Raw genomic sequence first — 26,499 nt, 5'->3', positions numbered from 1 at the left:
AAGAAAAGACACATGAAAGAGAAATTGTCCCCTTTCAAACACTGTTCTTACAACTATTTCACGGATGCAAATTCCCCTTTTCCTTTCGCATAGTCTTACAGAAAACAAAATCGATGCTTGCTTTTCTCAGTGTCAAATATTGGTTGTACTGACTTCAAACAAGACTCGAGGGAGTCTTCAACAAAAGTTCTCTCAGTAGTCAAGAATACGTAGTGGGTATTGACATTATGTAATGAGAGCAGTATTTTCTTTCTCCTCATCCACTGAGTGCACATTTGAATCCAAGATGTTCTGTGTTTGTGATGTGCTTGCAACTCCAGTTTCCACACTGCGTTATCTCCCCCCACCCCCATCCCCACCCCTGCCTGCCCCGTGATGTCATTAACCTGCACATTGTGAAATTCTGGTACACTGACAAAGGTTTGATTCCTGTGGTCAGTCTGTCTGTCCTCTCACCTGCGTCAAACCTGCTGCCATTACAGGCCAACCACACTGATATCTTGCATAATCAAGGGTAGTCACCACTACCTCGAGCAGAGAGGCCAGTGTGTGACTATTTGCTCATTTGGAAGTCAGCCCTGAAGTGCACTTTGTTGTTCAGTGAGAGCAGTGCTCTTTGCCTGTAACATGCTGTTTTCAAGATGACAGAGAGATGGGTCAGCAGTTAAGAGCACTCCCTATTCTCTGAGAGCACCCAGCACACCAGTAAGACAGCTTACCACCTGTAACTCTAGTAGTTCTAGGGACGACAACTTTCCCTTGCAGCCTCCCGGGTACCAGCATGCATGTTTTCATACATACACATCACTTTCAGAATTAAATGAATCTTTAAAAAGATGAAAAGGATCATAGGGAGGCTGAAGCTAGGTATCGACTGACCCTAAGAATCTTCCACTGAACTGGGCTAGAGTTAAAGATAGTTTATCACTCCTGTGAACCACAGTTTCCTTAAGTATTCTCAGCTCCTTTTGATTTTATGGTACTTTTTTTTTTTTTTTTTTTTTTCCGAGACAGGGTTTCTCTGTGTAGTCCTGGCTGTCCTGGAACTCACTTCGTAGACCAGGCTGGCCTCGAACTTAGAAATCTGCCTGCCTCTGCCTCCCAAGTGCTGGGATTAAAGGCGTGTGCCACCACTGCCCGGCCCTTTATGGTACTTTTAAAAGATTTATTTTATTATTTTTATTTATGTGGTGTGTGTGTGTGTGCCCGTGTGCCCCTGTAGGTACCTGCACATGCCTACAGAAGCCAGAAGGGGGAGCTGGATACACCAGTGCTGGATTTGATAGCTACCAGATGTGGGTTGAGAAATGAATTCCAGTCCTCTGGAAGAGCAAGAATTCTAGTTTCACTCTGTTGCTACAATGAAACACTATTGCATAACAGCAACTCCAGTGAGGAAAAGGTTTATTTGGCATTCATGTTCAGATGGACAGAAGGCAGGAAGTCAAGGCAGAAGCCGTGCAGGGATACAGATGAATGACTCACTTTCTTAGTTGACCCCTGGCCCGATACTTTTTTTTGCCCCCCCAATCCAGGACTGCCTGCCAAAGGAACAGGAAGCTTGCTGTGAATTTGAGTCTCCTAGAATGTTAGAAAGGCTATAACCATAGTGGGCTGGGTTTTCCAACATTAACTACTGATCGAGACATTACCACTACAGACCTATCCTCAGACCAACTGGATTTAGGCAATCCATCTGAGGTTTCTCCTGTCACGTGATTCTAGGCCGAGTCAAGTTGATAAGCAGCAAGGGTGTTTTACCTCTGTGCCCTCACTCTAGTGCCATTTTGAGCTGCTTCTTCTTCTTCCTCTTCTTCTTCCTTCCTCCTCCTCCTCCTCCTTCTTCCTCTCTCTCTCTCTCTCTCTCTCTCTCTCTCTCTCTCTCTCTCTCTCTCTCTCTCTCTCTGTTTTTCGAGACAGGGTTTCTCTGTGTAGCCCTGGCTATCCTGGAACTCACTCTGTAGACCAGGCTGGCCTCGAACTCAAAAATACGCCTGCTTCTGCCTCCCAAGTGCCGGGATTAAAAGCGTGCGCGCCACCACTGTCCGGTCCATTTTGAGCTTCTAAGTAAAGTGTCAGGAATATATCGCTGGGAATGAGTGTCTTTTCCATAATGTTCCTGGGAATGGATTTCCTTGGGGGGTGGGTGAGGAAGAATGAAACCTAATGCAACACAAAATAGGCAATCAGACAAGCAAGTAAAACCTGAGGGGCCAGGGATGTAGTTCTGTTGGCAGAGTGCTTGCCTCACATTGCAAGAAGCCCTGTGTTTGATCCCAGCTGTCTCATAAGCCCAAACCTTGTGGAACACACCTGAAATCCCTGCACTTGGAAGATGGATGTAGGAAGATCAGGAAGTTCACGACCATCCTCCGCGTAACCAGTTAAGCCTGGACCATGTGAGACCCTGTCTGTAAACAAATAGATGATTTAAAAGCTGCCCATAAGGAAATTTATATTTTACCGCTATCATTCTAGTACGTCTCATTTACTGTTAAAGCCACAGCCTCCGGGGCTGGATAAGGCCGGGAGACCTCAAGGTGAGTCCTCCTGGAGGCTGCCACCCTGGCAGCCAGCGTGGAGAGCAGATTTCCGTTTCCTTGGCCGGGTTTCGGGAGGGAGGGCTCTCAGGAGGGCGTGGCCTCCGGAGGGAGGGCTGGTGGAGGGGTCTCAGGAGGGAGGGCCCGAGGGCCGGACCCACAGGGCGACCTTAAAAATTGTCCCGGGCCGGCGACCGCCAGCGGAGCGCAGGCGGCGGAGAGCGAGCCGGACACAGCCTGGCGCGGCGGTGAGGCTGCCGGAGCAGGCGGGAGCGGGCGGCCGGGGAACGCGGGCTGGGGAACGCGGCTGACAGTCCCCGCCCTGCCGCACACGTGCTGCGGCCCCGGGCGCGCGCCCCGGGCTCTCAGCGAGGTCCCGGGAGGCGCGGAGGGTCGGGCGGGCGCCGTGGCCAGTGCGCGCGCGCTGCGCGGAGCGGAATCCGGGTCAGGCCGGGTGAGGCGCTCCGCAGCTGCAGCAGTGGTTGGCACTCCCGGTGCCCGGGGCTCGGTCCAAGGGGTTCGGTCGATGGTGGTGGCAAGCGGCCTTGTGCCGCCCAGCTGCAGCCCCAGACAGGTCTTCCCTGGAGAAACGCAGCCTCACCTGGTTTGACCGCCGGGGAAGTTCTTTCTCCCGAGGAACCAGAAGTAGTTAATGTTGGCGTTGTTTCTGGGACTACTGGGTGGTTTGCAGAAAGAGGGTGAGACGCTGAAAGGATTCGGGGGTTTCTACTCCAAATGGTACAGCAAGCTCCTAAGTTTGTTGAAATCCGTGCGGACCGGTCTGGTTTGTGCAGGTCCCACATTCTCTCCAAGCCACAGGTGATACTCAGGTCGTTCTGCATACTTTCTGGGTTCATCTGTTAGTAGCATTTCTGACTTTTCTGAGAAAGAGGCTAAGTGCTTTCCTGGTATGCTGGAAGTCAGGTTTAATCCCCAGCACGGGAAATCTCTCTCTCTCTCTCTCTCTCTCTCTCTCTCTCTCTCTCTCTCTCTCTCTGTCTCTGTCTCTGTCTCTGTCTCTATCTATCTATCTATCTATATATATATATAATCTGTTTTTAAAATTGTAATTAACATCATTTCCTCCCTTCCCTTTTCTACTTCTAGCCCTTTCCGTGTAACATCCTTTCAAACTCATAGCCTTTTTCTCAGGACATATAATGCTACATATAATGTCTGTATATGGCAAATAACCAATTGGAGGGTTCTTCCCTGGGGAAGGCGATGCCCCCACCCCCAGCATTCCTTGTCTGTAGTTCTTGGTTGAAGGCTGAGATACCCTCCTCCCCACTCCTGCGAGATTTCCTCATCTATGTTAGAGTGTATATTGCTGTCAATCATCCTCATGTAGGTCTTGTTCCCAAGTCGATGAGACTTCTTGGGTATAGTCTTCCTAATATTTCTAGGAGACTCAAATTCACAGCAAACTTGCTTTTGCTGTTCCGTTGGCTCTGGGGGGTGGGGGTGGGATTAAAGATGAATTAATTCTGCACGTATTATCTTTCTAGGATTTGAAATGTTTACATTTGGTTTATGTGAAGGGGTTGAATTTATAGTGACTTCATAATTAGATATGCTTTTCTAAGCCTCCGAGGTTAGTAAAAAGTCGTTCACGTGGAGACAAATGAACACTTTTAAGCTCGTTTGAGACCACTTTGGATGCTCCGCATGTGGTTTCTCTCTTAACTTTCCCTGCAAAAAATGTTTTTTGTCCTGGTGTTTCTGTAACTACCAGGGTGCTAGTTTTAAAAGAAGGAAAGGTTCTTGGAATATGGTAATTGACTTTTTTTTTTTTTTTGCCGTTATTTTCTTGACTTTTTTGGATGGCTTTGGTATTTGAAAGAACCCTGACCTAACACACCAGCCTCCTCATTGTGATGAGTAAAATTGTCGCCTGTTACATGTGAATGAATTCTGTATTTTGAGAACGAGAACGTACAGAATAGTTTTGGATGATTGGTGACTTGGATCTTGTATGTTGAGCCATCTTCCTTTCTAGTTAATATTAAGGTCACTTCTCAGAGAGGTTTTTTAAATTTTTATTTATTTTTTAATTTAATTTTATTTTTGTCTAAAGGTAGAGGAAGACTTTGTTTCCCCAAACCCTAGTCTTTAAAAAGACAGATATTTCAAGTTTTGCTGTAGAGAACAGCAGCAGTTTGACTCTTTGGGCTATACCCCTGGGCTTCTGATCAAGCAAAACTGGAACCCAGAAGTCCACATGTTGTACCAAAGTGTGCCTGGCTCACATAACCAGTCTTCCTTGGGAGCTTAGGCTATGAGACTCTCGAGTCCTACTTGAGGCCTGTTGAGTCAGAATCTGAACTGTAGCAAGGCCTTAGGTAAAGCTACACATTTACTGCTGGGATTTGGTGGAGTGGAGGTGACAAGAATAGGACCAGGGTCCTATTGTGGGCCTCGTGGCATTTATGACTGCCTGCATGTGGTAATTCTATAACCCACCTTGTCTAGATGAAGGCCTTCCGCTAGGAGCCATGTGACTCAGTGGAGCTCCTAGGCTCTGGCGCTGAGCTGCACAGGCTGCTGTTGGAATTTAAGACTGAGCTTGGTAGACTGGACTTTCATCACAGGCTTCTGAAACTCTAGTCTGCTGTGGTCTGGGCCATTTGAGAGTAATACCCAACCCCTGTATTAATTTGTGTAAATGGGGGTGGCCATAGCACCATGCTGTATGATGGTCTTTCATCTAGTATGACCTCTTGGATCAACAGATCAAGTGGGGTCAGGGGACTGCCATCCCTCACTCTGTCCTTATTTGGTGTTCCTACTCCTGGGAGTTAAGGTTCAGTAGCACAGCGGGCTTCTAGAATGGGGGACTACAGAGGTTGGGCTAACTGAATTTTTGCCTCTTCCCAGGGATATGTGGTGCACATCCTTCCCTCCAGAGACTTGTCTTCCTCAGAAACCAGTAACGCCATGAAGTCCAATCCAGCCATCCAAGCAGCCATTGATCTCACAGCAGGGGCCGCAGGTAATGGGGGAGGGGAGATTCTTCCTCCTGTATCCCTGAAGATCTCTGTATCTGTAGTTCCTCAGAGTGGCTTAGAAACACAGTCTTTGTTATCCCACAGGTAATAAGCTTTAACCTCAGAATGAATCAATTTAACAGAAACCTGATTTTGTTCATAGCATGTCAGCAAGTATAATCCAGTAGTGTTTAATTATATTAAAGCTTTACCAGACAGTGTGAGGGATGGAAATGTCCTTAGGATTGCTAGAAAACATCTCAGTTCCAAAACGAACTCACTTGGCTACTGCCTGTCAGGTTAGGATACACAGGTTGCAGCGGTACCCCAAGCAGGACGGTCTTCAGATCTTCTGTAGTACCAAATGCCAGCTACTGGTTTGTTTGTTTGCTTTTAAGATTTATTTTTTGTTTTTAATCATATGTATGTATTTATGTGTCTGTGCAAGTATCTGCCACATGTGAGCAGGTGCCTGAGGTGGCTGGAAGAAAGATATCAGATCTCCTGGAGCTGGAGTCATTGTGGGCCACCCATGTGGGTGCTGGGAACCAAAGCTGGCGCCTCTAGGAGTGCAGTAGGCACTCCTAACTGCTGAGCCAGTTCTCCAGCTTCCCTGTTGCTGTTCTTATTGGTGATAAGAAAGAAAGGTAGACCCCCTTTAGCAACGAGGCTGATATTCCAAGGTGTCTCCTGGTGTGGACAGGAAGAAGATGAATGCAAAGTTGAGGCTGACCCTCAGAGCCTGAGCCTAAGGGTAGACTAGAGCCAGGGCTGGTGAGGTGAGGCCGCTGTAGGAAGACCACCTTTACCATGCAGGCATTGGGGAGGAGGAGGGGGGTTTGGGGGAAGGGGCTTAGCCTGGGGCAAAAAGAGCTGCCATTTTATTTCCAGAGTTCTGTGTCCTCTCAGAGGCAAAGGCAACTGGAAGGCGTGTTTCCCAAGTGAACCTTTGATCGGCCCTAATACCTCCCAATCCCGAATTAATTTGTGTAAATGGGGGAGGCCATAGCACCATGCTGTGTGATGTTCTTTTATCTAGTATGACCTCTTGGATCAACAGATCATGTGGGGTCAGGGGACTACCATCCCTCACTTTGTCCTTTGTTCGCTTGTAAAAAAAAAAAAAAATCCTTGCACAGACAACAATTCCCTGTCTCATTCCTCCCCCAACTTTTCCACCCCCCTCCATGAACCAAAGGTCAGCTGAAGTTGGCTCTAGAGGAAGGGCTGATAAGGATACCTGAGCAATGGCCCTCTCCAGGTCACAGACAAGAGTGTGCCAGTCTGATGGGCAGGCCCAACACAAGGTTGTACCCCAGTGTGTTACTAACCACTGTGGGTCTTCTGGTTGGACTCCCCTACTCTGTAGAAGGGAGGACAGGGCGATCCTGGGGACCCCATTCCCTCCCCATGGTCCTCATGCTGTACTGTGGAGGCAGCACTCAGAAGCCAACATTCTGTGCTCTTAAGTCCGTCTAAGAACAGGCTTTATTATAATAATTTTTAAGAAGATTGCATCTTCCTGAGTGTACACATTCGGATATTTGAGCGGCACTAACAGGGTATAGTTTCTTTCTTCCTTCCTTCCTTTCTTTCTTTCTTGCTTTCTTGCTTTTTCGAGACAGGGTTTCTCTGTGTAGTCCTGGCTGTCCTGGAACTTACTCTGTAGACCAGGCTGGCCTTGAACTCGGAAATCTGCCTGCCTCTGCCTCCCAAGTGCTGGGATTAAAGGCGTGTGCCACCACCGCCCGGCCAGGGTATAGTTTCTATGTAAATTGTAAAGATATTGTCGGGAGCCTTTTATAGAAGACAAACTGGTGGGCTTTTCCTTTTTAAAATGATGATAAGCTGTCTATATAGTGACATTAAAGTGGTGCTGCTGCCTGTGGTTTAGGGTCTGTCCTTAGCCTTGGAAGCTAAAGGCTGCGCCAGAGACACTGAGTTTTGTGATTTGTCAGCGAAAGTTTCTTGGCAGGGCTAGGGGCTTTGTTCCGGGGCTGGTCAGAAGAGGTGCTCATTAGTGACGTGACTCGGAATTCTATTTTGTGTACCCCGAATTCAGTTGGAAGAAGTAATCTCACTTTTAAGGGTCCCAAAGTTTGGTTGACAGGGGGCCTTACAGAACTATGGCACTGTAGCGGTGGTCACTTCTATGTGTAGAAAAACTCCCAGTTCTTGGTTCCAAGTTTTGTCTTTTTGTTATAGTGTGCTTAGTAGGGCAGCAGCCTTCTCTGACATAAGAGGTAGTTTGGACTCTTAGTTCCTCTGAGTCTCTGGACTGGCACATTCCTAGGGTTTGGGATTTTCCCATGTGCAGAGAGAGCACTCCTAGTGTTCCCTGACCACCGCCCTTTCTCCGGGGTGCAAGAGATTTATCTGTAAGCACAGAGTGCTGTGGTCAAGGCTCGTGATGAGGTGTAAATGTAAGTGTAAATATAAGTATAAATGCATTCTTTCTGTCTCCTTTTGACTTTCAGCAAAGCTGCTCCCACCAGACAAGTTTCCCAGCCAGCTCATTTCTATTAAAGGGCTCAGAAGTTGTCTTTGGTTGACCTGCCCTTGCTGTGGGAGACGGTCCAGGAAAGGAGCCCTGGGTAGCCAGGATGAAGAGAAATTAGGGTTAGGGCATTGGTTAGTTACTAAAAGCAAGGCAGTGTGGATCACAAAAGCCGAATCTTGGAAGTTTGGGTCTTGCTTCTACAGTAAGAAGGTGTGTAGTCTCAAGAGATTCTCAGATGCCAGCGTTCTGTGCTCTTACGTCAGTCTAAGACCAAGGCTTTATTATAATAATTTTAAGAAGCTTGCCTCTTCCTGACTGTACACATTCGGATATTTGAGCGGCATAGCAGGACATAGCTATCCAGGAAAGGAGCCCTGAGTGATGCTTTGAGTTGGTTTAGTATCTCACTCACATCAGGGAAAACACAATCCCTGGCAGTTCCTGCAGTGTGTCTCATTAGCCGGCACACTGGTTGGGAAAGGAGGAAATTTATAGCCTTGAAATGTTATCTTGTCAGTGTCAAAGCAACAAGAGCAGAGCAGAATGTAATGTATGTATATAGTATGTATGTATGTATGTATGTATGTGTATGTATGTATGTTGCTCTGCTGACTTGGGGGTTTGGGGCTCACCTGCTTGTCCTGCTATAAACTATTTCTTCCCTGACAAGTAACCTCAACGCTGCGCGATTCACTTTTTATGTATTGAAAACTGACAGTCTGTGCATGACCCTGCTGGACAGACTCTTTGCTACGCTGATAAAACATCTAAAGAAATCCGCCCAAGGGACTTATCTTTGGCTTACAGTTTGAGGTTTCACTTTGTCATGGTTGGAGGAGGTAGCATCCAGAAAGCACACAGGTATATCTATACACGTGTACACATACAAACATACATACAAAAATCACACACATATATCTGTATACATGTATACATAGAAACATACATATATCATACAAACATACATATACATATTTACACATGTACACATATATCCATACACATATATACATACATGCATGCATACATACAAACAGAGAGAGAGAGGAGGAGAGAGAGAGAAGAGAGGAGAGGAGAGGAGAGGAGAGAGAGAGAGAGAGAGAGAGAGAGAGAGAGAGAGAGAGAGAACGTGCCCAGAGACCCAGCTCTGTTCTGTTCTTGTCCTTTTTCTTTCTGCCTAACATGTTTATTTTACCTGGACCCCAGCCTGTGGTACTTCAGAGTGGGTCTTTCTTCCTTGGTGCTCTCTGGAAATTCACAGTCCTACCCAGAGGTCTGCTTTATTAGTCTTTTAGATGCTTCTTGAGGCAACCAAGCCAACATTCAGGATTATCTCCCGAAGTGACTATTAGTTAAGCTGAACAATCTGGTCTGGATCTGGTCTTGGCATCTTCTCTGGAAGAGTAAGTGAAGGGAGCTGCCTGTGGTATCCCCTAAAGGAGACAGAGCCCTTTCATTTCTCCTTCAAGGAGAAGACAATGATCAGAAATACAGCCTCTGGGGGCTGGAGAGATGGCTCAGCGGTTAAGAGCACTGACTGCTCTTCCAGAGGTCCTGAGTTCAATTCCCAGCAACCACATGGTGGCTCACAACCATCTATAATGTATACAATTCCCTCTTCTGGTGTGTCTAAAGGCAGCTACACTGTACTTATATATAAAAAATGAATAAATATATCCTTAAACATTTAAAAAAAAAAGAAAGAAATACAGCCTCTCTGCAAGTGGACAAACCTCCACTGTTCTTGCGTTATTGACATACAAGCCCGAGAATTGGCTTGGCCCTGTGCTTACTGGCTGAGGCTGGGCTAGGCACCAGAACAGAGTCCTGTGATGCACACTACTGAAATTCAGCTCCACTCTCACGAGGCGATGAAACTGCTTCGTTATATTCATAACATTCATTAGCCTCTTACCTTCTACAACGGATGCAGCAAATATGTTATAGCAACTGCTGTATCTCTGTGTGGTCCGGCTGCGTGAACTCCTCAGCTCACATGTCAGTGTGCTCAACTACAGGCTTCATTCACTGCATCAAAAATGTGCACTCTAAAAGTCCTACAAGTCACGTGACCTTTTGGAATAATTAAATTGTGTTGTTATATTTGGGACCATGTAACCAGCCTAGAAGTATGTAGGAGAGAAAAGTTCTGATTATAGGAAAATCATCTTAATTTGCTGTTGTTGCTTTATTCTCACTAAGTAGCCCAGGCTAGCCTGAAATGTTCAGTTCCCCTATTTCTACCTCCTGAGTACTGGTATTATAGACATGTGCCATTCACTCTGCTGTAACAGCTTAGTGAATTATATCCTAGTGTCATTTTGATTGTTTAATAGGCCAGGTCAGAGTCTTTGGAAGTATCACTTGGCCAACAGTAAGTAAATGCCTGCCATCTCTGCCTCTCACCTCACAGGTGGAATAACTGCATGTAATATCAGAGCTGTAAAATCGCATTATTAAATATTTTGTGTAAGCCTTCCATTTTGATGGTGTTTCGTGGCCTCACCACATAACCGCGATGTTTCCTGACCTAAGTAAGCAGCGGTGTCTGAAGCGTGGGGCCTTCCAGGCCTCAGGAGGGAGGTAAATATTAACCAGCAGCATGTCCCAAAAACTTTGGTCCTAGTCCAGGGTCTACAGATACTGTGGGGCAATCACAGTTTGCTGTAATCCTTATGTTCAGAATTCTCTCTGAAGCAATCTAATGCAATTTAGACTTAGGACATTTGATATTCTTATGTTGTGGGAAAAAAAAGTACACGGCAGACTTCAGTGCATTCATACTAAGGTAATTAGTCTGTTCGTAAATAAGTACAAATCATTAATTGATAGAGTTAAAATTAAAGTATATTTTTTTCAGGGTCACATGTTTTGCCCTCAAGAGATTAATTAGGAGGCTCTTGTTTTCCTTGTCCGGCCCTTGACTCCGATGGTTTGCTAAGAGTCACCATACTACTAGACACTAGACAAGAAGAAATACTTGTCTCTACCACCATACCGCTGTCCCTTCTGCATGGCTTCTCGCTCACGTCTCTAGTGGCTGTTGTTGAGTGGTTACTCGGGTGCCAGGTTTGCGTCAAGCCCGGTAGTGCTAACCGTGTGTGAACACTGAGATGGCACAGATGAAGAACAGAGACTCAGAGGTATATCTCCTGTCAGTGACGGTGCAGTCAAACCGGGTTCCAGACCATCTCTCGCCTCTACTATCCAGCTCCACTATGGCTGATCCGTAAATACAGGCTTTGTACAGGGCTTGGCATGTAGAAACAAAACATCTCTCTTGGTAAGCATGCATCTCTTTCAGATGGGACTCTGGTGCTGGCCAGCATAGGCACCTGCTAGAACTTGTTTACTGAGCTTGGCTAGAGGATTTGGGGGAAAGACAGTCATTAGGAGCTCAAGTACTGGTTAACCATGGACAGCAAGCTGTTCTCTTCCCTGTCCATGGCTGCAGGCCATTCTAAAGACTCCTGCTCTACCTCTAGGGGGCACAGCATGTGTACTGACCGGGCAGCCCTTCGACACGATGAAGGTGAAGATGCAGACGTTTCCAGACCTCTATCGGGGCCTCACAGACTGCTGCCTGAAGACCTACTCCCAGGTGGGCTTCCGTGGCTTCTACAAGGGTACCAGCCCCGCATTGATTGCCAACATAGCAGAGAACTCGGTGCTCTTCATGTGTTACGGCTTCTGCCAGCAGGTGGTCCGCAAAGTGGTCGGATTGGATCGGCAGGCAAAACTGAGGTGAGTTGGGACACTGTTACTCGTTCTTAAAGTAAGCGGATGCTTGACTTGAGTGACATTTACAGGAGAGAGGTTTCCTTCCCCAAACGATTCTGATGTCCTATACTGTCCTGGGGCAAACCAGAGAAGGCCAAATGGATCGTGTGCTTTGGTCCCTCTGGGAAGCTGCTTTTCATGTGAACAGAAGTACAGGGCTAAAACTGTAGAACATGGGACGTAAGCTTTAGGTTTCCTTTCATCCACAGAGAGCATTGAAAGAGGTTACCTGGGCGATGTTAGACAGGAAACGTGGAGTTTAGGAAGCTACAGGTGGACCCAGCTTCCTTTAGCTGACCCTTCCCTATAGTACTTGTCATTCAGAGACCAAACCGCATTCATAAGCCCTGGGGTGCTCAGTCACCCCTCCTTCAGATGCTGATTTATTTGGACTGATTTAAAATTTAATTGGGGGGAGGGGCTGGGGAAACCTTAATTACGAAAGTGCTTGCAAGGTGTCTTAGTCAGGGTTGCCATTGCTGTAAAGAGACAACCTGACCAAGGCAACTCTTATAAGGACAACATTTAATTGGGGCTGGCTTACAGGTCCAGAGGTTCAGTCCGTTATCATGGTTGGAAGCATGGCAGTGTCCAGGCAGGCATGGGATTGGAGAAGGAGCTAGGGGTTCTACATCTTTTCCAAAGGGAACCAGGAGAAGACTGTCTTCCATTATGGCTAGGAGGATGGTCTCAAAGCCCACCCTCACAGTGACGCACTTCCTCCAACAAAGCCACACCTACTCCAACAAGGCCACACCTCCTATTTAAACCACCACACAACTATCTGAGTTAGAACCCTACTACCCACATAAAAATCTGGAATTGGTGTATGCTTATCCCAGTGCAGGGAAGGCAGGGATAGAAAGAGATCTAGGACCTGGGTCCCAGTGGGAGATCCTTTTCAAATAACAGATGTATAGCTTCTAAGAAATCCATATACATTCACATGTGTACACACACACACACACACACACACACACACACACACACACACACTTGCATAGGGCAGGCTTGTTTGCTATGTCAGTAGGAATTGGACCTTTATTGCAGTCACAGGTTGCGTACAACTGAAGTAGATTCCCTGTGCATGGATGTGTGCTCTGGAGGTTTCTCCAAGATGCAGATGCGCTGTTTGATAGGCATGAGTTTGATCACAATGGGTAGAACTTAAAAACTGAGGACTAGCTGGGCATTGGTGGTGCACGCCTTTAATCCCAGCACTTGGGAGGCAGAGGCAGGAGGATTTCTGAGTTTGAGGCCAGCCTGGTCTACAGAGTGAGTTCCAGGACAGCCAGGGCTACACAGAGAAACCCTGTCTCGAAAAACAAAACAAAACCATCAAACAAACAAACACCACCTTCCCCCCCCCCCCCCCACTGAATAAGATAGCCTAAGGAGACAGAGGAGGACAGAGGAGGGCTGAACCACAATCTTCTAGCCCTCCAGCTAAGAGAGCAGGAAGCAGAGTCAAAGGAGGCAGACAGAAGTAGAGAGCTAAGAGATTAGCATTCCTCAGGGGAAATGAGACAGAAGCAAATCAGTAGGCAACTGGCTTTGTCTAGTTGAAGCAGAGACATTATGCTTCGGGAGTCTGCACTCATCTCCCTCAGCTTCTTTAGGGAAGGACAGGATGAGAGAGGAGCCAGGCAGTGGGTACCTGGTAAGGTTCTGGTAGCTGACTCTGAGGACAGAGTCACTGTCTTTGGCTGTAGGACAGAGATGCTGATGGGCGGACTCTTCCTCTCTTTCCCTGTTTCTCTGCCTATGAAGAGAGACTGGTTCGAGCACATTGCTTTGCCTTTGTGTTTTATTTGAGACATGGTCCCGCGGTGTAGCCTGGACTGGCCTGGAGTTCACCATCATCCTGCCTCAGCCTCCTACGCAGGAGCGATAGGTGTGCGTCACTGTGTTCACTTGGTGCTTTCCTGATGGTGCACAGTAGGATAATTAGAGTTGTGTTTCTCCATACTCTCCAGAAGCAAGAGGTAGTGTCACTGAGAAAGGATTGGAAAGTGCCTTACTGTGTTCCTCGTATGGATCTTTGAGTACATTTATGTCCTGTGATACCCACAGTGTGCAGCTTTTCAGCCATACGAGTTCTTCAGTAAGGAAGTCAAGGACAGGGTCACCTGAGTCCACTGTTCCCCTTCTGCCCCGACCTCTGGTACACTAGCGAGGATACTGGTCAGGTCTAGAGGGAACATTTATCAAGAGCAGCAGAGAGAAACGGTGTTAGCAAGCATTTGCTGTGGATTTCTGCAAGCACATCACAAACACTTGTGTGTCCCGATTTGAACCCAATGTGGCATGTGCTCTGACCTGGTTGAATGAGGTCTTACACAGCAGAGACATTTAGTTCACGATTCTTGTTCACTGGATGACAAACAGTCCATTCTCACCCAATCTTTCTTTTCCCTCCCTCCCTTCTTCCCTCCCTTCCTCCCTCCCTCCCTCCCTCCCTCCTTCTCTCCCTTTTCCTTTATTTTTTGGAAAAAATTCATATATTTTGATCATATTTTCTCCTCCCCATCCTCCCAGATTCTTCTCATCTCCCTACCAACTTTATGCTCTTTTTTCCTCTTTAAAACAAACAAACAGACAGACAAACCAAGACAGCAAGAAACACACATACGTGCAAAACCATGAAAGTGGAAATCAAAATAAACAGACCAACACAGCAAAAAATATCCTGAGAGACAGAAACATCTACAGTAGGTTCTTATGAAACCCCATCCCACACTGTGTGCACCTTCAATTCCAGTTGTACAGATGTATCCTACGTGCACAGCCGAAGGTCTGTGGGCCTTATTTTGTGCACTGGAAGATGAAAGTATTTATGAGAAAGCCAAAGTCCATGGAAACGCTGATGTGGCCCCTCCCTGCATACTCATAAGATGTTCTCTTTTCATTCAGATTCTGGAATGATCCCAACCCCTGAGGTTGAACTTACTTCCATGTTTATTGACTGATACCTTTTTTCTAGCAAACTTGGCACATTCTAGGTAATGACCCTAATTGAGAGTTGCCTGTCAGCAGGTTAATAGAGAGTCTCTGAGGAAGGGCAAATATGGCCTGTAGGCTGGCCAAAAGACCATTTGAAGCCTTAGCTCTTAATACATGAGCTAAGGGGCTGGAGAGATGGCTCAGTGGTTAAGAGCACAGACTGCTCTTCTTGAGGTCTTGAGTTCAATTCCCAGCAACCACTGGTGGCTCACAACCATCTGTAATGGGATCCGATGCCCTCTTCTGGTGTGTCTGCCCATATAAAATAAATACATTTAAAAAAATGAGCTAAGGAGTTCTGTGAAGGAGAGAACTATGCAGCACAAGATGCTTGTTTCACGTCACAGAAGCCTCTATACAAGGACGACCATCGGTATGCCTGCTTGGCTCTTCTTGGTTCATGGCGGTAGGCTCAATTCTCAAAGGTCAAAAGGAAGTCCACCCAGCAAACAGCAGCCCTGCTTCTGACAGCACCAAGGTGAGCCTGCTCTCCTGAGGCCTGGAGTGTTAGAGAGACCAGCTCAGCATGTAGACAACAGCTGCTGTCTTGACTCACAGAGGGGAGACTCTCAGAACATCAAGGCCAACGTTGGAAGCAAGAAAAGCTTGCTTAGCTCACAGTAGTGGGGGGCGGGGTACAAGAGCTTGGGCTGACATCCGCTTGGTTCTTCAAGGGTGTCTTCTGGCTGTGTGACCGCATTGCAAATGGAATCGTGGTGAGAACATGTGAGGAGAGATCACCAGATATTCTAGGGAGCTCTGCTCTTGTGGGAATTAAATGCAGTCCCCTGAGAACTCTATTAGTCCCCTCTAAGGATGGCAGCATCCTAGGCCCCACCTCTTTTTAGTTGAGAATTTTCTCATACAGGATATTTTGATCATGTTTTTTCATCCTCCCAATTCTTCCCAGATCCTCCTTACCTCTCTGCCCATCTGATTTTATGTTCATTTTCGCTTCCTCTCTCCTCTCTCTAAAATAAAACAACAACAAATAAAATACATACACCCCCCCACAAAACGAAAGTAAAAATAAACAAGTAAAAGACCAATGAAGCAAACAAAACAAAACAAAATGCCCAAACACAGCAAAATGAAAAGTCCCCAGAAACGCCACGTAGTTTACTCTGTGTTTTCCAAGCACATCAGGGAAGGACGGTGAATATACCCAGGGACACGTGACTGGAGAAAAATAAGTTTCCTTTGCTGCCAGGTGTCAGATGGTGGTAGCTTCTTGGTGGTAGTAGGGAGGGAGCCTGTGCCCACGACCCCTTTCTTGGTGCTGGGACCTCATCTGCTTGAGCCTGTGCAAGTCTCATGCATGCTTCCATAGTCTCTGAGTTTATAAATCCATCAGTTCTCCTGTGTCTGCAAGACACAGTTTCTCTGGAGTCATCCGTCCCCGCTGGCTCTTCCACTCTTTCCACGTCCTCTTCCACACAGATCCCTTGAGGGAAGGGGTTGGATGGAGACATCCCACTTAGGATTAAGTGGTCCAGAGTCTCCTTAATGCACGTTGTCCATCTACTTCAAGAAGCTTCTCTGATGAGGGCCGAGTGAGTACTGATGTATGAGGATAGCAGTATGTCATTGGGAATTGTTTTATTACCATGTAGGTTTCCCCCTAAGCCAATGGCTATCTAGTCTCAGGGTCTTGGCCATGGTAGCCTTGCCTAGTGTGGGTTCAACTCATGGAGTAGGCCTTCAATCTGATTAGGAAGTGGTTGGTTGTGGTTCTGTTTTTCTGCTGCTTCCCTTGAGGTGTCCAGGAGCCTGTTCACAGAATGGGGAAAAAGGACCAGAACTGATTTATCTGTAGTCTGCATTTTCCCTTGTTGTGTCTGGACTCCAGTACACACCAGGCGGGAAAGGATGGGAATTCCAGAACGTGTGGGTCAGCATGACCTCGGTGACTGGGTCGGTCAGGGAGAGAGGCAGTTTCCTCTGGAGATCTCAATACAGCTCTTTTAGCGTTCAATGAAACAGCTCTCTCAGAGGTTATTCAATGAATCAGCTTGTGCAGACTTTACTTGTGGTGAACCAAGAGTTATCTAGTTTTGGGAAAGGAGGTGAGAATATCCAGGGCAATTGGCTGATCATTGGCTGAAAGCTAAGATACTGAGATGCCTCATTAGCATGGGAAGGCATTCCAGTGCGGGACTCTGAGACAGTCCTCAGGTAGGCAATGTGGGGCTGGGATCCCCCAGAGAAGAGGAAGCCCTGCTCACAAAGGGAGTCTGCCTTTCTGTACTGAGCTCAGGGTTGTCTGGTAATGGCAGACTTCGACCTTAGCAGCAGGATTTCCCGACAGCTGGCTATTTCTTAACATTTGTGCCCTATTGCAGATGTTGTGTCTATCTTGCAGGCAGGTCGCTGTGGTAGGTTACAGGGTTTGTAACTGTGAGTTATTGGTGACTGAGATTCTTCTCTAGAAGTGTGCAAAGTACCTTTTAGTACCATGAATGCTAGTCAAGAGAGCTGGGGCTTCTGGTGGGGCACCAGCTTGACATCTCTGTGTTTGATGACATAGCATTGTCTTTAGCGACAGTCAGAGTGTAACCAATAACACTGTGGAGAGTAACCAATAACACTGGCAATGACCGTCATGTTTGGGTGTTTCCATGGGTAGGCCCCACCTTAAAGGTCCCATCACCTCAACCAGAAGGCACAAGGGACTAAGCTTCCATCACATAAACTGTTGGGTAGCATTTGCAAACCATGTCAAATCCTATCAGAGGTCATACTGACTTGGGAAATCTTTTAGTGATCACATACACACAAAAAAAATCTAGACTGTTTTTATCTGTGGTGGTTATATTGTAAAACCCAAATGAAAAGGACCTCACCGATCCGTGGAGAACTGCAGACGCACCCCAAATCACTCACGAGAAACACAACTTGATGCAATCACAAGAGGTTTACTGGCTAGCCAGGGCTGTCTTCCCAAAAGCCCACACAGGGGCAGAGAAATTCAGCCAAGAACAAAAGAAGTTTACAGCTTTTAAGGGGGAATCTACAAACCAGGTGGGGGTGGAGTTAGGGAAGGGGGAAGGCTGAGAGTGGAGTTAGGGAAGGGAGAAGGAGGGGGAACAGGTCACTAGGTCATCGATACATTTGATCTCAAATTCCTAAGATGGATGGTGTGTCACTTTATAATTGGCTATTTCGAACTAGTTTCACACTATATATCATGAGCTCCAGTTCAAGGGGGTCAGGCTAATCTCGAACTTTTAGTATCCTGGCACCAGTTGTCTCAGGGCTGTTAGTTCAAAGCGTGGCCAGGCTAATCTCGGGCCCATAGCATCCTGACACCATACATCTTAGGGTTTGTTTAGTTAGGGCCATCTGTTCAAATGGTCAGCTAATTTCCTGGGACTGAGGCGACACAGTGTTTGACTTACAGGTTTTTATGTCTTTGCTTTTAAGAGTAGCGTTCAGGGGATCAACTTATGATTTTTCTATCTTTCAATATGACATGTCTGGTTATCCCAGGTTGGGTTTAGGCCAAAAGGAACATTGTCACAAATAAACGAAGGTATTAATAGAATATATTTGGGGTGGTGGACTGTAGGTACATTCCTTCTCTCTCCTATGGCTCCTCCCCATTTTTTCTTTATGTGCCTTAGCTCAGGCTATTAAACAAAACACCATCCTTTGGGAAGCTTAAAGAAACAAAAATTCTGGAGGCTGCAGAGTCAGAGCCAGCGGCTCAATTCCTGGTTCCGTCACAACTTGTCGCTGTACTTACTTGGCAGAGAGCAAGATTCTAGGCCATCAATCTCACAGTGAAAGTCCCATCCTCAGGGATTCAGCTATTCCTGACTGTCTCTTAAGAATCCAGGATTGTTGGGTGGTGGCGGCATATGCCTTTAATCCCAGCACTCAGGGGACAGAAGCAGTTGGGTCTATGTGAGTTGGAGGATATCCTGATTTACAAAGTGAGTTCTAGGACAGACCAGGCTAGACCAAAAAACCCTGTAATGAAAAAGCTCTCCTAAAACAGAACCTTGCTTTAAATACTGTCACACACTAGTCTTCAACATATGAATTGGGGATGGGACTTAAGCACAGATGTGGCAGTCAGGTGGACCTGGGTTGGATGCCTTGCATGCCACTTTGTACATGTGTGGCTTTGGGGACATGTTCCCTCTAGGTGCCTAGTCCTTATATGGAGCTGGAATACTGCCTCAGGGTCTTGGGATTCTTCGAAGGGACAGCACAAGTAGATTCCCTTCTCAAATCCCTGTGTGCTCTCTGGTGTGCTGAAGGGACGGTAAGCCGATGGTGGTAAGCCTTCTCTGTCTTTTCAGTGACCTCCAGAATGCAGCTGCTGGCTCCTTTGCCTCTGCCTTTGCCGCACTGGTTCTCTGCCCCACAGAGCTTGTGAAGTGCCGGCTCCAGACCATGTATGAGATGAAGACCTCGGGAAAGATATCGGCCAGCCAGAAGTAAGCGCTGTTCATTCATGGGTGTTCAGTAGTTCATCTTCGTGTACTGTGTTTTTATCTTATCTTGTTACAAGTAAGTGGCAAGTGTAGAAACAGCTTTCTCTATTCATATACAGTGGCAGGGGATACATTTCTGAAAGACTGTTTCTTGTGTTTGGACTCACTGCCTACCCCGGAGGATGTCTTAGGCAGTTATTTAATAGCACAGAAATGGAGACACCAAGGAGCCATATTCTCCACTTTGTCTTCCTGGGTGCTTAAGGCATGACTCTCAGCCATATTTGGGAGACAGCTTTGAACTGGATCTGAGAGAAAAGATAAGGCTGTAGATTCTGAGGTGAGCGTTCGATGCCCTTCTTCAAATTCCACACGAGTGTTCATCACAATCCAGTGCCAACTCCCACCCTTCCCAAGCCTTCACATGTGTTTGCTAAGGGTTCAGGTTCTGAAAATATTTATCAGCACCTTGTAAGTAGAGCTGCCCTCTGTGGTCAGAGCACTGCGCAGCATAGACTTGAAAGCAGCTGTCCACCACCTTGAGGCTACCTATGCCACGGGACATGTCTAGAATAGAAAAACTGTTACTGGTGTTAAATCACAACCCTTGCCTATTTATCTTGATATATCTGGTTGAAGATTGGGTGACGGGTGTCACTACCACCCCAGGTCTGTACATCTGGGAAGCCAGTCCATAAATTGACCACTGTCACTGGTTTCCTCTCTGTTAGTCACAGGCAGGGACTCTCCCTGCAATGCTTTAAAGGGTCAATTCTGAGCTCAGACCTCCTCCCTACGGTGTTGTGAGTACATACAGCTCAGGAGCTTGCACTTCTGGAAACAGTTATGGAATGAATGAGACTTGGTAACCAGTGTCTAGTGTAAGAAGTAGAACTTTACCACCACCCCCTTACGGGCTTGGGTGTAGGCTCGCTGCAGCTCAGTATTGAGTTGGAGTCACTTAGTATGTTCACGGGTGGCATGGGGGCACAGCTGCGGGAGCAGAGCTCTCGGAAGGGGTTGGTCCTTACGGCCTTTGTCACTCCAGGACTTGAGTCGTCCTGCTCCCTAGGAACGAAGTGAGCCCTCAGTAGTTACACTGAGCATGTGGCATTCTGCTCGTGCTTGGTGTGTATGAAGCTTACCACATGGCACTCTGTGGTGATGTGGGCTTAGGCTGTCTGGCACTGAAGCTGCTCCAGGAGCCGGGCTCATCTGCAAAAAGAAGTTCCTGGGATCCTAAAGGCTGTAGCTCTACCCTGAGAGTTTCTTGTCTTGCCTTCGGGTGACACTCTCTGTACCAAAGCAAATATATACATATATACATATACATCATATATATAGTGTGATGGTCACTGTTGAGTGTCAACGTGACAGAATCTAGAGTCACCGAGGAGGTAAGGGCACATCTGTGAGAGATTATCTTTATTCAGTCACCTGAGGCAGGAAGAGCCATCTAAAGAGTAGGTGGTGCCCTTACCTGCCGCTGTGTCCTAGACTGCATACAAGGACAGAGTCTGCTGAGTACCAGCGGTCCTTGGTCGCGGCTTTCTGACTGCAGATGCTATGTGACCAGCTGCCCCAGGTTCCTGCTGCTACTACTTTGCTCCATCGTGGACTGTATCCCTCTGAACTGTGAGCCAAAATCAAGCCCCTTTTCCCTTAAGTTTGCATCTTGTCAGATACTTTGTTATAAGTAAGTAGTACACCAGGAAGCTTGAGGAGATGGGCCTCCGGGGCATTAGGAAGACGATATTGTTTATCTCCTGCCAGACGTGGATGGCTCTTTATTCTGATTCCTTATTTACTGTCGAAAAAACCAGGTAGTGATCCTTTTACATCTCAGTCAATGTGACTTAGAGAGATGTCTACCCAGTTAGCAGGCCTGATTAGGCCTGAGTAAGGGAGCAGCTGGTTTGTTGAACAGAAGTACCAAGAAGTCTAACAGGTGTCCGTTGGAGAGAAGGCAGGTCACAGGAAAGCATCCACACAGTTACGGCAAAGTTGGTCACATAAGTCGTCCTTGGAACAACAGTCTCAATGCAAGCACACACATTCTCCTGCCTGCTCTGACCGTGCCTCCTGCTTTGTCTCCCCCAGTACAGTTTGGTCAGTTGTGAAGGAAATCTTTAGGAAGGACGGCCCCTTGGGCTTCTACCACGGACTCTCAAGCACGTTACTTCGAGAAGTACCAGGCTACTTCTTCTTCTTCGGTGGCTATGAACTGAGCAGATCATTTTTCGCATCAGGGAGATCAAAAGATGAACTAGGTAAATGTAATCACGTTGACGACACTGGGTTTAGTAGACTCTGCCGCCTGGGCTTGCTGGCTTCCGTAGGTTATGTATTCAGTGTGAGCCTTTCTGGGGAGTTTCTGGATGCCCCAGAGTAAAACTAGCAGCAGGTGTTGGCTCCCACCATCTCCTGAGGGAGACCTCGGGAGATGAGCTCTGAAGTCTGTGTGTCCCAAACCTCTTCCCTGACATTAATACAGTTACTGCTGTCCCTTCCACTTCTGGGTGGTAGTAATCACTCTGGGTCAATTTTAGAGGAAAAAAGAAAAGAGATATTATTTTCCTGATGGGGAAATTGGCTATCAGTAATCTCACAGTGAGGTTTAGAAACTTGTTTTTAAAGATTGGCTAATCTTTAAATAAGGTCATTGCAATTACATCTCAGTAAGATTGTCTACCACATCCTGTCTCTGACATCAAATCACAAAGAAGTTTGCTTCCCAGACTTCTTTTAAAATTCACCGTCCATTAAATAAATACTTCCTGATTGATCTCAGTGTTCTTACGTTTAGGCGTTTAACTGACAGGATTTCCTAAGCTCTGGCGGTAGGATGTCGTGTGCATGTCAGAGGTTCAGCAGCGTTCCCAGCCATTGTTCCACTACATGTCACAACCTCTCTCCAAGGAGAAAGCAAAACAAGCAAACATCATAGCTTCAGAAACTGTCAGAATTCCCTGGGGAGACACAACCAACCTTACCTGAGAAAAAAAGGACATTCAAAACTAAACAAAAAAAACAAACAAACACCAAAACAGCAACATAAAGAGGGTATACCATTTGTGAGACTCGTGTTTGGTATACTGGCTGGACAGCCTGAAGTACATTTCTGCTGTTAAACTGTATACCTTACTGTTAAATCTTCACCCAAAGTTGTGTCTCTACCTTGAAAACCTTAGTTTGCAGGGTAAGGCTGACAGGTGATGAAGGAATTTGGTCAGCGCTCATAAGTGTCACAGAAAGAAACATCCCCAGGCGTACCTGTTCAATGCAGTTCATTTTAAAAACCTGGTAACAAGTCGTGGCGTTTAGGGAGCAGCACCAAGTTTTGTTTCGTTTTCATTTTGGTCACAGTAGAGAAAGATTTGGGGCTATTGGGAGTTAAACTTGAAGACATGACTGTGTTTCAGTGGCTCGTTTGCCTCCGTCCCTGAGACGTGAGACCTGTTGGTGGGCCAACCCCAAGGAGAGGACAGGGTTGGGGTGGGGACACAGTACCTGAGTGATCAGCTGGTCTTGATGAGGCCCGGGGAGACTCCAGCTTCTGAGACAGAACATTTTTCGAGAGGTTGTGCTCCTTGTAAGTGTCACATGTGCTTCTGGAAATGGCCACCTAAAACAAAGGACCACCGGGTGCTCTCCCGGATGCTCTCCCGGATGCTCTCCCGGATGCTCTCCCGGATGCTCTCCCTCTCTAGGTCCTGTCCCGTTGATGTTAAGTGGTGGATTTGGTGGGATTTGCCTGTGGCTTGCTGTATATCCGGTGGATTGTATCAAATCTAGAATTCAAGTTCTTTCTATGACTGGGAAGCAGACAGGATTCATCAGAACCTTCCTGACTATCGTAAAGAATGAAGGTGAGTCTGACGGGTGTGGAAACAGGGTGTGTTCACCGTGACCCAGGGTTAGTCCGCACTGCGGCCTGCTCTTTCCTTCCTTCCAGTCTTACGTCTTTTTCCTAGTTGTGTGTTCATGTGTGCGCCTTCTATCTCCAAACCTTTTGTGTTAGCTTTTATTTTCATTATCCTAAAAAATGTCTAAAGTTCTTTTCCTAATTTCTGGGTCATGTGTCTGGCAGGATTCTTGGTGTTCTAAATACCTTGGAGGATTTTTAAGATACTGACTTTGTCTAGAGGGAAGAATGCTTTGAAGCGGGTAGCATCACCTCATTTACATAATCCAAATATGCAAAGCCCTAACCGGATCACTAACGCTTTAAAAAAACGTATCGGGTGTATTACATTCTTATTTTACCTGAAAGAATGTAATACAGCATCTTTAGCAACAAGACTTCTGGGATGAGAAATGATGTGAGCAGTTTCTAACGTGATCTGCTATCAGGTTTTCGAGTAAGGCAGGAGGATCCAGACTTTTAAAGTCATGTTTCTATGACGTCTCCTTTGTGCAACCAAAGACCTGTCTGTCTTTATGGCATCCACCATTTAGACATCTTAAAACTAGGGTTATGGGAAGGTCCGAACAGAAGAAGGAGAAGAGGTAAATGATATATTGTAATCTCAAGATATAATTATACTGTAATCTTGATATAATTGTATTGTAATCTAAAGATATACTGTAATCTTAAAAATGAAATAATTTAAAAGGAGAAGTAGATGAGGTATATAGTGAAAACGTCATCTGAAAAACAAAACAAAAAACTGCCTTGGATTATGAACCTGTGCGTTGGGTTTAAGGAGAGGGAGGACACAGTGACAGAGAGACACAGAGACATGCTTAAACTCACATCCCAAATAGAATGCAGGAATCTTGCATATAACCACTGCTGCCGAGCGTCCTCTTCAGTTTTGCCCGGCACACTGGAGTTCAGTCCCTTATCAGGTCACCCTCATGACCGTGCTGAGCAGGCTAATACTACAAACACACCTCGGGTTCTCTTGCTGGCTCCTTGGCTCCTCAGTGACCTCCCTCTGGCCATGTTAGGCCTTAGCTCTGCCATGTCTATACTTCAGGAGTCCTGTGGGCATAGAAATCGGTTTGTTATCTGAGCATCAACCAGCTTTGCCAGGGCCTTGCTGCTTACCTCGTTTCTGCAGTCTCTGGACGGGAACGTAAGAGCCAGTCCCTTTATCTTATCTTGTGGGTTTCGGTGCCGTTGTCTGATTCTGTGAGCTCAGCCTCTTCTGTGCATGTGTGTCCCCACAGAATGCTGTCACAATCTTTTGATCACCCTTTGCCTTCTAGGAATAACAGCCCTGTATTCTGGACTGAAACCCACCATGATCCGCGCATTCCCTGCCAATGGGGCGCTGTTTTTGGCATACGAGTACAGCAGGAAGTTGATGATGAGCCAGTTGGAAGCATACTGAAGTGTCCTGTGCACCTGGATCCACGGCAGGTGTTTAGTGACTGGTTAACTCAGGGTTTCATGGAGTATAAGAACAATGTTGAATTATGGGATTTGTTCGGACTTTGTCCTTGTCTTCCCTTCTTCTGTTCAAAGTCTTGGATTTTGTGGACGGTCCTCCATTCTACACAGTATAATTTCTGCCTATTTTTGAACCAAAACAGAAAAGTCACTGTCCTTGTCCTTGGTGGAGTGTACAGGGGAGCTGGTGGCCTTATGTATAGAGATGCTGGTGGCCTCATGCACTGGTCTTGTGCAGACCGTGTTCCTCTCAGGACAACTTCCGTGGATGTTCGGTGGTACACATGCAATTTAGATGGTCCTGTCACCACAGGAAAACAAAACTTTGTTCTGTGTTTAATTATAAATGGTGACCAATTTTTATGTAGGTGGTTGTAAATGATTGCTTAACGCATCCTAGATAGAGGGCCGCAGCTAAAAGCTGGTGAGCCTGTGCACTGTGCACTAAGAGGTTAGAGTTTGTAACTTTTTGTGGTATATTAAAGCTAAAATATCCCTCTATATTTTTAGATAAGCTTATACGCGTAGTTGTGTAGCTTCTATGTTCCTGATGAAGTTTCAGGATGGACAGCCTGGATTTTTCTCATGATACTCATCCCCTCACAGTGCTGTTTGTCTTCTAGGTGGGCTTCTCATTCTGCACTCTGGTACTAGGAGGTGTGGCCAGAGTGTTAGACCTCTGGAGGGCAGCAGAGGACTCACCAGCTCCCTTCTCACTCAGAGCTTCCTCCCTCTGTGCTACTGAAAGGCGGGGCCTGCCCTGCTATGCTCTCATGAAAACCAACAGAGGTTCTTACCTGGTCTCAGCAGGCATCCAGGGTGCTCTTTTGGTACTGGATTTGAGGCCACTCTGAGCCCACTGTCTGTCTTCACCAATTAGAAGCCCTTTCAGGAAGCAGAGAGGAAGTCTGGGCTCCCAGCTTTGATCACAGGGTTCTACTAATGGGGGATCCAAGGGAGCTCATTAATTAGGCACCCTTCCTGAAGCCCACGTTCGGGTCCATAACTCCTTGATTTGCTTCTATATTTGGAGCTGGCAGATTATGAATTTCAATGACTGTAGATGATATGTAACTTTGGAAAGCATTATGACATAATAAAAATATTTTTATTAAACTAGGTAGTATGTATGTAGCAACCAAAAAAAAAAAAAAACTTAACCCCACATTTCTTCTTACCCCCCAGACACATGGGATGGGTAATTCTTTGGCTGTGGGGTCTTCTTAATCACCACAGAGATCAGGCACATTGTTTGTACCCTTCCAAGAACAGGGGATGGCAGAAGGATCTGTTCCTACACTGCCTATAAAGCTGAAGGAGGCAGGTTGACCTTGCCACAGTGCCAGGAGTACAAGGGTCAGGAAAGCAAATTATTTCCCAAAAGGGAGGAATGCCTGTCAGCATTCATGAGAAAACTGTCAGCATCCATGAGAAAACTGTCTTTCTACTCCAGTGCTATCTGTTCTTGTATGACCAATGGCTGCTGAGCGCTGCTTCATCTGAACAGGTCTGGACTGAAGCAAACATAGGCTTGGCTTCCTGCAGGAAGAGGACCAGCCAAAGCCAAGCTTTCCCTTGTAGGTGCCTGGGGTCTAGTGCCTTGTTGTCAGTGTGTCTCCTCAGTCTGTCCATTATGGGCTCTCCCGTAGAAATAGTCAGAAACAAAGGGAAGTGGAGGATAGAGGCCTAGGGAGAATTTTTTTTTTTTTTAATTATCATTCTGTTGGTTTGAGTTGTGGTTTCATGTTTGGGTACAATTGCACTTGAGACAAAACTAGAACTTTGAGATATTTTATTTAAAGAAATGAGTGCTCTGTCATTATTAAATAAACCTAATGTGAGTCTGTGA

The 26,499-nt window shown here is 46.5% G+C and overlaps 1 protein-coding gene across 5 annotated transcripts; it reads left to right on the top strand.

Moving 5' to 3' along the window:
• Window positions 1-2,651: 2,651 nt before the first annotated feature.
• Slc25a15 (solute carrier family 25 member 15) lies at window positions 2,652-26,499 on the top strand. 5 transcript variants are annotated; one of them, XM_076913894.1, is made up of 9 exons: window positions 2,761-2,788; window positions 5,418-5,532; window positions 10,441-10,610; window positions 10,888-11,310; window positions 11,513-11,771; window positions 19,118-19,255; window positions 21,353-21,522; window positions 22,963-23,121; window positions 24,467-26,499. In XM_076913894.1, the coding sequence occupies exons 5-9, from the start codon at window positions 11,554-11,556 to the stop codon at window positions 24,589-24,591; spliced, it is 810 nt and encodes a 269-aa protein (XP_076770009.1). In that variant the 5' UTR covers window positions 2,761-2,788; window positions 5,418-5,532; window positions 10,441-10,610; window positions 10,888-11,310; window positions 11,513-11,553; the 3' UTR covers window positions 24,592-26,499. The 5 variants fall into 5 exon arrangements, with proteins under 5 accessions (XP_034376771.1, XP_076770009.1, XP_034376773.1 ...); XM_034520880.2 differs by lacking the exons at window positions 10,441-10,610; window positions 10,888-11,310 and having other exon boundaries at window positions 2,652-2,788; XM_034520882.2 differs by lacking the exons at window positions 2,761-2,788; window positions 10,441-10,610; window positions 10,888-11,310 and adding an exon at window positions 2,862-2,994.

The sequence above is a fragment of the Arvicanthis niloticus genome, chromosome 16 (genome assembly GCF_011762505.2).
Source record: "Arvicanthis niloticus isolate mArvNil1 chromosome 16, mArvNil1.pat.X, whole genome shotgun sequence".
Classification (NCBI taxonomy): domain Eukaryota; kingdom Metazoa; phylum Chordata; class Mammalia; order Rodentia; family Muridae; genus Arvicanthis; species Arvicanthis niloticus.
The sequence above is the reverse complement of the archived record's forward strand: the minus strand, read 5'-3'. Positions and strand labels throughout refer to the sequence as shown.